The following is a 13,728-nucleotide window of genomic DNA, read 5'->3' as shown; positions in this document are numbered from 1 at the left end:
TCTTTGAGTGACCGGTTTTACCATACTCGTTTTCCCCAATAGACTGTAGTGTTATGAAAACCGTCAGGCGAACGGTTTTCAAATTTTGTAATTCCAATCATAAATATCTTGATAATCAGACAGGCGATCGGCTTGTTAAAGTCATGGGGTTCCTGACTGACCTAAAGGTTTATAATTATCATTGCATCTGAGCTAAATCCAGAATTTTGTTTCAGAATCTGAGACGAAGTTACCGGATCCCTTTAAGTGCAAGAATTTTTTGAAACATCACACTATTTACAGTAGAAAAAAGGAAGACAAAAATTAAAATAACATCGAACTTGAGCCTGAGGCAATGTGTACACTGCACTAGCTGACACTCACTGTCACACCTCGAGAAGGAAGATGGACCTTGGAAGAAAGATAGACCTGGAAACTCAACTGCAAATCTCTGCAATTTATCCAGTACATCCGGTAATAAGGTTTTAAGGTAATAAAGAAGGTAGAAAATGAGATCATTGCCATCAATACGCATTAGCATTGACCCCTGGCACAATGCGTTGCTGGTGTGCGGACACCCAACCCACATCATACAACTAACATTTCATTTGTAATAAAGGAATTAATGCAGTACACAGTAGCCATGCAGTAGGCCTACGTAGTACGTCTACGAGGATATTATTTGAAATAGACTAACCTTGTTTTAGTCTTATCAGGTTTGCAGAGGCAGCATGTCGTCGTCGACAGACTTCATTCTAAATCTACTCCAAACTAAAGAAAGATCGGATCTTAACATTTAGTAAGATCAATCACTGAATCGAACTCGGAAGCGAGATGACGCGGCAGTACGTACTCTGGCAGCAGAAAGATGGCGATTGGGTGGGTCGCGGGGGAGCGATTGAAAGGGGGAATCCCCGGCTGCGCGTTTTTGTATTTTGTCCGCAATACAGCCTATAGAGGTCTAGGCCTATACTACATTCAGCAAAATAACTTCTACGTTCGCGCGGGGTACACAGTGTTAGGCAGCCTTCATATCTCATGTTGTGTAGATAGACCATATCTCTATACGGTAGTTGTAATCAGCCATATCTCGTGTTGTGTAGACCTATAATGTAAGAACGCTTTAAAGGGGGAATCGCGCATTATTCTTGAAACAATTAAAGAAGCATGTTTTTTTTCTCTCAAATGTTTCTTCAATTTTTTTAAAGACTTTATCTAGATTCTTTTACGATATTATTAATTTGCAGAAGGCCGTTACCCCCCCCCCCGAGGACAATTACCCCCACCCCTCGGAAAATTACCCCCATCCCCCACCCTGATAATAAGTCAGTGGTTTTGATAAAAGCAGATTTTTTTTCGGGGGGGGGGGGTAATTTTCCGGGGGGTGATTGTCCATAGGGGAATTGTCGTAGAACCCTAATTCCTATATAGCACTAGTAAACCCCAAGCCCTATCCCATACACTGCCATCCAGTATCATAATTATAACCAGTTGAAAAGTACGCTTTAATTACTTGACGTTTTATATACAGATTGAAATACACGTACCTCTAATTTAAGATCAAGCAAGTTTAAGTCGCTTAAAAATTTGCATTAATCCCTTGTTTTACATATTTTTGAATATCGATTGAAACAATATCAAGTTGGATGCATGGCCCCAAAAGGGATGCCTCAAAACGGCGGTTAGGTAGAATGAAATTGAGAAAGAGAGAGAGATACATATGAGGGAGGGGCGTGAGTGAGAGGGGGTATAGTGAGGGCGAGGGGAGAGAGAAACTGAGAAAGAGAAAAGTCGAAAATTTAGATAGGCAAATCAAGAGAGAGATAGGGAGAGAAGACAGAGAGGCCAAGATAGAGAGAGAGAGAGAGAGAGAGAGTAAAGGAAAGAGAGAGAGAGAGAGAGAAAGAGGGGGGGGGGGTCGATGGAAAGCAGTATACATTCTACATGAAAGAGAAAGAAAAACTAACTTTTGAACACTATGAGTAATCTGATTCCTTTTTTTTGGTCACATCTCTCCAATCTAATGTCCATGCTGCGTTGCTGGCTGAAGGATGTGGAAAACATGAAATTTCCTTTGTCAATAAATAGGTCTCCTCCCCTAAATTCTAATACACCATTCAACATATAATTATTGTTTCTTGGGTCTTGTAACTTTTAAGATGAATTAATTAGAAACTTAAAGAATAAAACATGTGAACATTAGGATCTCTTCCTGTCCCCTGCATTATGGACTGGACATGCTTGAGGGAGTGAATAATAACATTTCGGACAAGTTTGCAGACCTTTGTGAAAAGACGCGTAGCCTATACAAGGGGTTGAACTTTAAAGTGTTTTTGTTGACTTCAACAGTGTTACAAAATGAGCTAGATGCCGTTGATGGGCGTGGCCGACAACCAAACTATGCCGCCACAGGTTATTGAAACCGATGCTTTAGTGAGTATAAAGTCTTCTCATCTTAAGCTGTATGATATTTCATTCGGTGTCACGATTGAACTCCTTCAGTATTCCTCGTTTGTAGGATTAATAATAATAATAATAATAGTGGGTTCTTGTATAGCGCTCATGTCAGTCAGATTTGACCCTCCTGGCGCTCCCGATTATTACCCTGGCTTTAGCACGGCTGCCATACGTCGCTCTAGCATTTCAAGGAATAAATTCCTATTTATGTATCATAAAATTATTCAATCCAGTGATAAGTATTGTTTAAAATTAAATTCGATGTGTATTGTGTATGTTGGTAGGAACACTGGTCTCTGATTGAGTGTTACCATATCATTGGCGGATTCATTGTGCACAGGGGGCACGACCGACCCCCCCCCCCCCCCAAAAAAAGAGGAGGAACTTGAGAGCATGGCTGGTATCCTGATTTTCTTGCTTTCCGTTTCTTTCTTTCATTCTGTTCTTGCTTGCTTGGTAAAAAGATGTAGGACTTGTGCCCCCTCCCCTCCCTCCCCCTGCATGAGAATTGTGGAACCCCAACTGCCGGTCTCGGATCAGTGTTTATCCATGATAAGATCCTCCATCCGGGTACATAGTTACAGTATAACAGCCCCAATGCAAATATCAATTGAATAAGAACTTACGCAACTCAAGCACCGAGTTTTTAAATTAGTGGTTTTCTCCTTTTATATAGGGCACAGTTAACCACACGCAGAACCTCGAAGGGAATTAGATCATCGTGCCTTTTAATTGGCTTCATGCAGGGCAAAATTTAGCCAGGGGATCGTCTCTTGCTCCTTTACCTTTAATTTAGCGAGCAATTCGAGAGGCCATGAATTTTAGATTTAACCGCTCATAGCACATTGGGTATCATAAAACTGTGCCCCTGCCCACCCCCCCCCCCCCCGGGCCGCCTCTGGCTCAACCGTTTGAAACAGCTGAACCAATTATAGCTTCTCAGTAGCCAATTGTTTATTTATAAATGTGTCCAATAATTACGAAACACTGATTAGCAATTTCTTTTCGAAAACAGTACATGTCTAAGAAATTTTTGATAAGGGTTCCACTGTTCAAACATTTTCAGCATTAGTGTACGTAATGTGGAAATTTTCTGTGACATTTTGTGTCATTATCTTATGCTAAGATAGACAGATATTGATATCAATTAATGAAGTTCATTTTTTATTCATTTTTAAAAGATAAGTTTTTCTGATTTGTATTCATCCATGCTGGAATTTATCTGTGTGTCTTCAACACAAAGCTGAATTGAATATATGGGTTGTATGGAATAACAATAGTTATATTTGTATTTTCATAATCCAATTGTTTTGGCTATCTTGTATATTGTGTACTAAATGAAAGATTAGAGATATTGAATTGTGAAAAAAAGAAAAGAAAGTTCGGATGAGAGGGGAGGTAAGGGGAAATTAGTGTTTTACAGCAATTGAGAATACTTCGCAAAAAGATACTTTTATTGAAGAGTTGAATGGGCTAAATCAAATTCACCTTATTATCCTATTATCTCACACCTCTCTCTTTCTCTCTCCATCTCTGTATTTCTCTGTTTTCCTCTGTATCCCTATCTCTATAGAACCAGAACTCTCTATCTTTACTTTACATCTCTCTCTTTCTCTTGCTCTCTCTCTCTCTCTATTTATATCCTTCTCTCTCTGTATCGATGAACAGGGACACCCCTTGCTTTTGCTTCTTCTATCTTGTTAATGATTACTGAACTATTCTTTCAACTCTCACATCATTTCTTTATGACTGGAATGGAAATAACATAAAATAACAAGACATAAATACAACATTGCCCAACAAAAATAGAATAAAAAGCATAAACAAAGAAGTAATGTGTGTGAGAGAGAGAGAGAGAGAGAGAGAGAGTGAAAAATACAAAAAATAATGGCAGTCACTTTGGTAAAATCTACAAAAATTCCAAAATTCATAAAGGGTTAGTCCAATAAAATATATTTCCTTTATGTTCACACCTATTTTGTAACTCATTTTCTCTTTCATCTCTCATTCTTTTATCCATACTTCGCTGATACTATTTTCCAAATAATCACCTATAAGATAAATCATATTTCATTTGATTTTCAAATTTATTCAAACTTCCCACTCGAATTTGAATCTTATCAAGCTTAAATTTATCAATTGAGTATATATAGATTAAATGAAATATATAAAAAATATCCCGAACCAGATACAATGAACATTTCAATAAGATGAATATATGCTTGTATGTACATGCATACAGTCGTATTTTACATAAAAAGGATAAGCTTCCCTCACTTTAGAATTAGCATAGGCACTTGCATATATGAACTGAAAATTCAGAATTTCCCCGAGTGATGTTGTACTTTACTGAGGCCATAGGCTGAAGATGAAATATAACGGCACGAGGGGAATTCCAAATTTGGAGGTGAATATGTTACACTGTGCAATGAAATGCATGCAATATATCGCGTAGAGAACTAGAAGAGATGTGCCCATTCTAATTCACTTATGCACGCGTTATAACCTGCAAAATAATAACGAATAAATATAACAGAATGTCGAGTGTCTCGTGACACCATTTCAGCTATAGGATACAAATAAACCATAATCAAACTACACCTAGCACATTCTTCCGTCTCATTTGTACATCACAATGTTTAGATATCTAAGGCAACGCAAAATATATTTCTGAAATTCATGATCATCCAATACACATAGAAAGACCGTCTCCTTTGTACATCAAAATGTTGAAATATCTAAGGCACTAAAAAGTAGTTCATGATCATCCAATATACATAGAAATGTTTAGTACATCCTTTTGCATGACATAATTCAGAATAAACTCACAGATCTGAGCGATTTGCATTGTCTATTACGAAAATCAGAGTGGATTATGAAAATGACATCACTTAATCAGAAGAGGATGGTGATCAAAAGGCAAGGTAATGGAATGCTCATGAGAGTAGTGTCTATGTTTGTATCTTATAAGCCAATCAGGAATGCAAACTTACTAAAATATAAAACATATGTACAAGGCAAGTATGGCAAACATATACAAGTTCAAAATATACATGTATCATAATCTGGAATATGTATCATAAAAATTATTGAAATCCGGTACTGAATACAATTAGAATACACATGTATGGTAAACAATATATAGCAGCATATTTACATGTACGCTGGAATGATGTAAAGAAAATCCAGGAAAATATTTCCTCAAATGGATTTAATATATAAGTACTGGTGAATGTAGTTAAACATGTACAAACAATAATCCATCTCAATTAAATATCACACTGATAACTCAGGCATGTTAGATTGACAAAAGAGACATGTTTCTTAAAATTATAGCAGCATATTTACATGTACACTGGAATGATGTCCCAAAAAATCCAGGAAAATATTTCCTCAAACGGATTTAATATAGTACTGGTGGATGTAGTTAAACATGTACAAACAATAATCCACTTTTAATTAATATCACACTGATAACTCAGGCATGTTACATTGACAAAAGAGACATGTATCTTAAAATTATAGCAGCATATTAACATGTACACTGGAATGATGTAAAGAAAATCCAGGAAAATATTTCCTCAGATGGATTTTAAAATCTAAAACTGGATGTAGTTATTTACAAACAATAATCCACGTCAATAATACACTGATAACTCAGGCCTATATTCATACACCCTTACCAGACAAAGCTAGTTCTCGACTATCATGATGAGTTCTATCAAGTTCATAGACAAGATAACTAGAGCAATATGGCTATTAACATCTGGGTCATTTCTGGTAGCAAATTCACTAGTTGATTTAGATTCTACTTAATTATATTTTGTATTAAAAATGTGCAATGACATTGACAAATACAGTGACATTTTGAAAGATAATTTGACATATTACATACTTTAACTCATAACTCACTTTGTGAAAGTTGAGTGGTATTTCATACATTGCATGCAAATCACCAAAAACAACATGGTTAAACTCTACAATACACATATACTTGGTACATGCACTACATAAACTGTCTAAAGCACTAACATCCTTGACAAGGCATTAATCCACATTTGCCACTCTCCACCCAGGTATAGATAAGCACCCGATATGCCAAAGCGTGATATATTTGGAGGCCGCCTAGGGCCAGGGTAATAATGTTTGAGCACAATTAAGGAGCGTCATGGCTTGACAGCATCACTATATCAGAAGCCACCATTATTATCATTATAACAACTAGTTGCTGGCGGTGTCGCCTTCTATCGACAGGCATAATGCATGATCTTAGCTGAGAAAAAAATGACCCCCTATTTAGAGTACAGTATTTTCAGGAAACATTTTCCACACAACATGACCCCTTTCAGCATAAAACATGTACACATTGGGCTCTTGATGCAACTCTGTTTAGGGCTTATTAAGTACACATTCACAAAACCTATTCTATTTTTGGACTCACTTTCTACAAATACCTTTCACATTTTTTGAACATTGTGACAATAATATGATCCCTTTCTCTCGATTTTTTCATTCTAAACCCAGATAGTGGACTGCACTCGTCTACCAGTAGGTGAAGAAGAAGGAAACGGCCTTTTTCCAACAAAAAAATACATTTGCAAACCTCACCAAAAATTACCCCCTTATTTTACCAAAGATTTCTTGCTATCAGTCCAGGGCTTGACACTAACAGGCTAGCAGAGACACATGGATGCCCAAAATCTAGGTCCGGACCACCAGAATTTGGATGTTTTTACATAGGGCTAGTGCATACAGAGTGGAAACAAATTTGAACCTATTTTCCAAACAAACTTAGTGTGGAGCCCTGTATCATACACAAAGTCAAGATGAAGTGTTACCACTGTCTTACTCTAGCGATACCGAAGCAACTACACTTCATACTTTGATTGCTTCTCTGGGATTTCAGGATCATCCTGTGGAACTCTTGACTGAGTACAAGTAGCTTGCCTCTTGTAAGGCCTGCTCAAGCGACTGCTACCCTCTCTGTGTGTCTGAGAGAATTGAAATACAGTATCTGATGTATTGCCAACATGCTGTTGAGGGTGGTCTGATGGTGGTAATGTCCTTCTTGGAGAGCGTACATCGTCAATGAGTTGCTGTTGAGGGTGGTCTGACGGTGGTAATGTCCTTCTTGGAGAGTGTACATCACCCATGTGATGCTGTTGAGGGTGGTCTGACGGTGGTAATGTCCTTCTTGGATAGTGTACATCACTAACATTACACGTGGGTTGCTGTTGAGAGTGGTCTGGCGGTGGTAATGCCCTTCTTGGATAGTGTATATCACCCATGTGTTGCTCTTTAGGGTGGTCTGATGGTGGTAATGTGTCTCTTAGATAGTGTACATCACCCATTGGTTGCTGTTAAGGGTGGTCTGGTGATGGTGGTAATGCCCTTCTTGGATAGTGTACATCACCCATGGGTTGCTGTTGAGGGTGGTCTGATGATGGCAATGTCCTTCTTGGATAGTTTACATCACCCATGGGTTGCTGTTGAGGGTGGTCTGATGGTGGTAATGTCCTTCTTGGATAGTGTACACCACCCATGGGTTGCTGTTGAGGGTGCTCTGATGGTGGAAGTGACCTTCTTAGATAGTTTACATAACCCATGGGTTTCTGTTGAGGGTAGTGTGGTGGTGGTAATGCCCTTCTTGGAGAGTGTACATCACCCATTGGTTGCCGTTGAGGGTAGTCTGATGGTGGAAATGTCCTTCTTGGATAGTGTACATCACCCATAGATTGCTGTTGAGGGTGGTCTGATGGTGGTAATGTCCTTCTTGGATAGTGTACATCACCCATAGATTGCTGTTGAGGGTAGTTTGATGGTGGTATTGTCATTCTTGGATAGTTTACATCACCCATGGGTTGCTGTTGAGGGTAGTTTGATGGTGGTATTGTCATTCTTGGATAATGTACATCACCGATGGATGTAGAGGCATGGTAGGATCGAGTGTAGTAATCTTGCAAGACTGAAATATTGGCACCTAACCCTCTTGATAGGGTGATGTTGGCATGTAATGGGTTCACATGACTAGTGCTTGCCATGGTTCCTTGGTACATCGCTCTTGATTGCTCAGAAGAGACATTTCCTGTGTTGTATGTGTTGCCATGGTAACCGAGAGCTGACCTGAAATAAGGATGATAAGGAATGTAAGGAATGATAGGAAACTGAGTAACGTTTGAGTTGCACAAGTCGGTTGAGCTATAAAGGAAACAATTTTTTTTTACTATCTGTTTGCATGATGAGAAATAAGAAATGAACTACTATTGATCTTATTGAAAGTACTAGTCTCAAGAAACGTTTTGAACAGTAAATAAAGAAGAAGAAAAAAAGAAATAGAATAGACTACAGTCCCCCCACCCCTCCCCCTCCCCCCCCAAAAAATAAAAATAAATAAATAAATAAAAATATAATAATATATATATATATATATATATATATATATATATATAAAGAACACAAAAATTCAACAAATTTTAGGCTGATTGATTACACTTTACAATAGGGAATATGATCAATAAAGCAGTTACTGAATATTTAGTTCTGTCAGACGAGAAATCTTCAATTTGTTTAAGGTAAACAATATAACAAAATTGTATGCTCCCAGCAGGGGTATCAGCGTTAATCGTAGGTTTTCTTAGTATTCCATTAGAGGCTCTCTTTTCTATATCACACTTTTCATGCAAAGTCTAAATGCTGTTATCTGAGTTTTTTATATTTTTTAAAATCACATACCGGTATACTTTACTGACCTTGAGAGGGTGTGAAGAAATGAGTTCAAACCATTTTGAGTAAATCCATTGAACTTGAAGTTTCCCTTCCTGATCTGAGGAAAACAACCCTGTAACATATAATAGTAATATTGTTTGTAATCCTTGTATCAGTTTCAAGTAAGTGGATCTATTTCATTCTAGCATATAGTCTATTTTCTTGGGAATATACACTCAAGGGCTACACTTACATCCCTTAAACAAAATGAAAATAAGAAGAAAAAAGAAGTTTGGAGAATTAAAAAAGGTACAGTAAGAAAATTGCGTGCTGTAGACAAATCACAGTCATCATCCTACATGAAATATTTCAGGAGAAATTAATGAATTTTTTTTCATTGGAGTACCCCCAAAAGACTTGTTTCTACAAAGAAAAAATGACCCCTTTTCCTTCTTCTCCTTTTTATTTTGACACCTGCCCCTTTTCTTTCGACAAGTTCCCATTTTCCTTAGCAATTAGTGTCCATCTTCTATTCTCATAAGTGCCTCTTTTCACTTTTTAATTGCCCCTATTAAAATCTGAGAGGTGCCCCTTTTCTTTCAACGAATGCCCCATTTCTTATATACATTAGTGCCCATTTTCTATTCCCTCAAGTGCCTTTTTCATATCTGGTGAGTGCCTCTTTTCAAGTGCGAGAGTTGCCACATTTTCACCTCTGATAATTACCCTTTTACTCTGACAATTTCTCTTTTTTTCCTTCTAATAAATATCTTTATTCCTTTTGATAAGTGTCCCCTTTGCCTTTTACCAGAAAATGTGCCCCTAATTTAAGGCAACTAAGAGCAATATTTTTGTTAATCTCCCCCCTTGCCCGCATTTTTAGTTGATGTAATTATGTTTCTTATCAAAGGTCTTTTCAGTCTTTCATGATTAGATTGTTCTTATAACCCCAACAGGATTGTTTTTTTCCTCTTTATAAAATGTAATTTTTTGCACTGCAACCTCACAAATGTCAAAATTTCAAATGAATATTCAGACCATCACACCCAACTGCAAAGTATGATTCTTAGCAGTATCTTGTACTATGGAAAGAGAGAAGCATATATTGAAATCATCCCTGATAATTTAATCACAATATAGGGGTATATACCAATGTCTGTAATTGGAATATTTTCGCTATGAGATATTCCCAGAAAGTGCCTTTTTTTTGTCCCCCCCCCCTACTTTGGGAGATGCTTCGCCACCCCTGTTGTGATGGCTCATGCTATAGTGCATAGATGCCATATATGACATGCCAATGGGCTTATTTAGTGATTTTGGCACGCCACATTTCTTGCTGGAAATATATCACATGTTGTTAAATTTGCAAACAATGAGTGATTTGTGAAATTCACAATAATGAATCCCCACGAAAATAACTGCTTTTATACAGTAACTCAAGGACAATGAGCCCGGGACCACTACCTCCTGGACCAATCATACCCCCAGGACTATAATCCACAAGGAAAATTACCCCAGGGAAATTACTCCCAGTACAATTACCCCCTAGACAATAACTTCCCCAGGGCAACTACTCCCAGAATAACTGCCCCTAGGACAATTACCCATGGGACAAATACCCCCGGCCAACACAACTACTCCCATGACAATTACATTTTGCCCCAGGTCAATTAGGGTATGTTGACTAGGGATGATGGGGATTTCCTCAAGGGAACAGGGGATGGTGGTAGTCTGCAAGCACAGACCCTAATATGACACTTTATCAACAAATCATTGTGCCTTGAGAGAAGCCTAGCACAGCTACCTACTGGTTGTGTCAATAGTGTCAGGAGCAGCTACAGTGCATGGCCTTTGGTAGTCTTATAGTGCAGACTCACTTTTTCGACTGACCAGGGTTTGTGCTTGCAGATTAGGGTGGTGGTATGTGGAGGGTTTCCCACAGAAGAACTTCTTTAATTCAATAAACTTAAATCATACTTTAGTACAATGTAGAAATATCAATTGAAAGTTCCTTTATTTAACAGTTATGTAAAACAGGGACGGAGAAGCATCCTTCAAAACAAAGGGGGAAATAACAGAAAAGGGCAATTTACAAAAGGTGAAAATGAGGTGGAAACTACCTTTCTAAGACATTATTATATCCCTACTATATTGTTCTTGAATAGCAGCCCACAACAGCCCATATATATATACCTGCATGGATGATGCCTTTGCTTTCAATGCAGAGTAGAAATCCCCAGTAAGGGCTATTCCAAGTGTCAGGTCAGACAGGTTGGGCATAGAACACAGTGCTTCTGCAAGGTGATGTAAAAGGGCTGGTGTGGGAAAGCAGAGACCATCAAGCTTGACAGTCTGGACCTGCATTGTGTGTGAATATATTTAAGCATCAGGTCTATACATGCATATGTTTTACTCACTAATTTTTGACTGTATTCTAAACAATTCAGTCAAATTCCATTAATTACATAGTTTTATTCATAACATTCTTAACAAAAATGTTTGAATAGATTTTATTTTCAATTCTTGTCTATTGAGAAAAAGAACACACTAAAGTTTCTAATGAGAGGATAATTTAGTAAAGGTAATTTTTTTTTTAATTCCTTATTATTCTTTATAGGGCTTCCAACCTGTTTGCATTGATAATTCCTACTCCTACTTACACTGAAATTCATAATACCAATAAATATACATTTGCTACTAAAGGTAATACAAAGTTTTGATATGGGGTCATGAATTTGGTTCAAATCACTCCAGCAAAGCATAGAGAGTCAATGCTATTGCGTATTGACCTCTAGCACTGCATACATGCTGTGAGGCAGGGACCTAGAAGTCTATACACAAATATACACACCACACAATATCGCATAGACTGTACACAATCATGTCGAAGCAGCTGTAAGCAAAGTTTGACACCAGACTTACAATTTGAATTTTTAAATTATTTTTTTAACATCAGTAAATTGAAAAAAATGTATTTTACTGCTATTTAGGTGTCATCAATTATCACTAGAGTACCGATTTTTAGTGAAATCAGTCGAGTTTTGTACAGTGGTGTTTGAAATGTTGAGAATCAAAAGCACAGCTTTTACTACACAGCCAGGATAGTGATGATCCTATGTGTGGTTCAAATGAACATATTGGAAGCATATGTGATCCAACAATATTCAATCATCATTGTTCTGGTTGAAATCGAGTCTAAAGTTATGAAATTATAAATAATTAACTCTTTATGCTGTATAGCTCCCTCTCAAGGTCAAGATATTAATTAAGCTATAAAACAATGTTTCTTGACTACAATCGACCGACTAGCTATTCCCATTTGGAAATTATATATCACAACTACATATTCAGAGATTCTCATGGTCGCAGCTACTATTGTACAGCCATAGGCGCTATAGGGTGGTGAAGTGTGACGTCATAAAAAATCTAATTTTAGAATTTCTCAATTTTTTCTTCATTTTCCGAAAGAGCAGCAAAAATGATGTCCAAATGTCAAAAACCAATTGAATATGTTAAGTATTGGCTGAGATATGACCATCTGAATAAATAAATGTCCAATGAGAACTCAGTGTTATATGCTCTGGCTCCTAATGGTTAGGAGCCAGAGCATATACCACTGAGTTCCTATGGGGAGTATATTCATTCAGGTGGTCATATCTCAGCCAATACTTAACATATTCAATTGGTTTTTGACATTTGGACATCATTTTTGCTGCTCTTTCGGAAAATGAAGAAAAAATTGAGAAATTCTAAAAACAGATTTTTATGACGTCACAGCTTCGGTACTCTATTTGAAATTTATCAAAATTTACCAGGAGCACCAGTAAATTTTTATATTCCATTTTTCTCGAAAGCAGAAGTGTTTTAGAGGCTAAATTTTCTAGTGCTTATAATACATCCACAGGGGCATCCGAATGTATTAAAATTGTAAAGAATCACTTTCCACCCAATTTTCAAAATTTCCCAAAACTTTGTATACCTTTAATGTATTAAAGGTATTCATAACTCTGGATTTCATATGCACAAGACCCATAAAGTCAGGAGGTTTGTTGCCATGGTTCAGTTTGGTAAATTCAAGCCTCTATAAAAAAATGGCTCCTAAAAAACTATATGACATATTTTTTACTATCAATCAAACTTGGAAAAGGTTGAATTTTGATTATTAGTCAAATCAATGTCAATCTTAGACACACTTGAATTTCAACTGAATCAGTACATGTGTAGTTTGCTTTATTCCATGTTTCATAACTGTTCCAAAGGTTGATTGGAGAAGGAAAAATATATAACCTGGTTTATACATGTGAACCATATAACTATTACTGCTGTTTCTGTCGATCAACGAACCTCCATGACATTTACATTAGGACATACATACCTGTATGGATGATGCCTTTGCTTTCAATGTAGAGAAGAATTCCTCATTGAGAACCCCTCCAAGTTTCAGGTTAGTCAGGTTGGGCATAGAACACAGTGCTTCTGCTAGGAGATGTATTGAGGCTGGTGTGGGACAATGGAGATCATCAAGCTTGACAGTCTGGACCTGCATTGTTTGTCAATATATTTAAGCATCACGTCTATACATGCATA

General features: G+C 37.2%; 1 protein-coding gene across 1 annotated transcript; it reads right to left on the bottom strand.

The window, feature by feature from the left end:
• Positions 1-4,504: 4,504 nt before the first annotated feature.
• LOC115918649 (early nodulin-75-like) lies at positions 4,505-11,802 on the bottom strand. Its single transcript, XM_030985915.1, has 3 exons — positions 11,335-11,802; positions 9,186-9,274; positions 4,505-8,559 (listed from the first exon to the last, which is right to left on the bottom strand). The coding sequence occupies exons 1-3, from the start codon at positions 11,503-11,505 to the stop codon at positions 7,797-7,799; spliced, it is 1,023 nt and encodes a 340-aa protein (XP_030841775.1). The 5' UTR covers positions 11,506-11,802; the 3' UTR covers positions 4,505-7,796.
• Positions 11,803-13,728: the final 1,926 nt, after the last annotated feature.

The sequence above is a fragment of the Strongylocentrotus purpuratus genome, unplaced genomic scaffold, assembly GCF_000002235.5.
Source record: "Strongylocentrotus purpuratus isolate Spur 01 unplaced genomic scaffold, Spur_5.0 spur5_scaffold_15, whole genome shotgun sequence".
Classification (NCBI taxonomy): Eukaryota; Metazoa; Echinodermata; class Echinoidea; order Camarodonta; family Strongylocentrotidae; genus Strongylocentrotus; species Strongylocentrotus purpuratus.
This window is presented reverse-complemented; position numbering and strand designations above follow the sequence as displayed.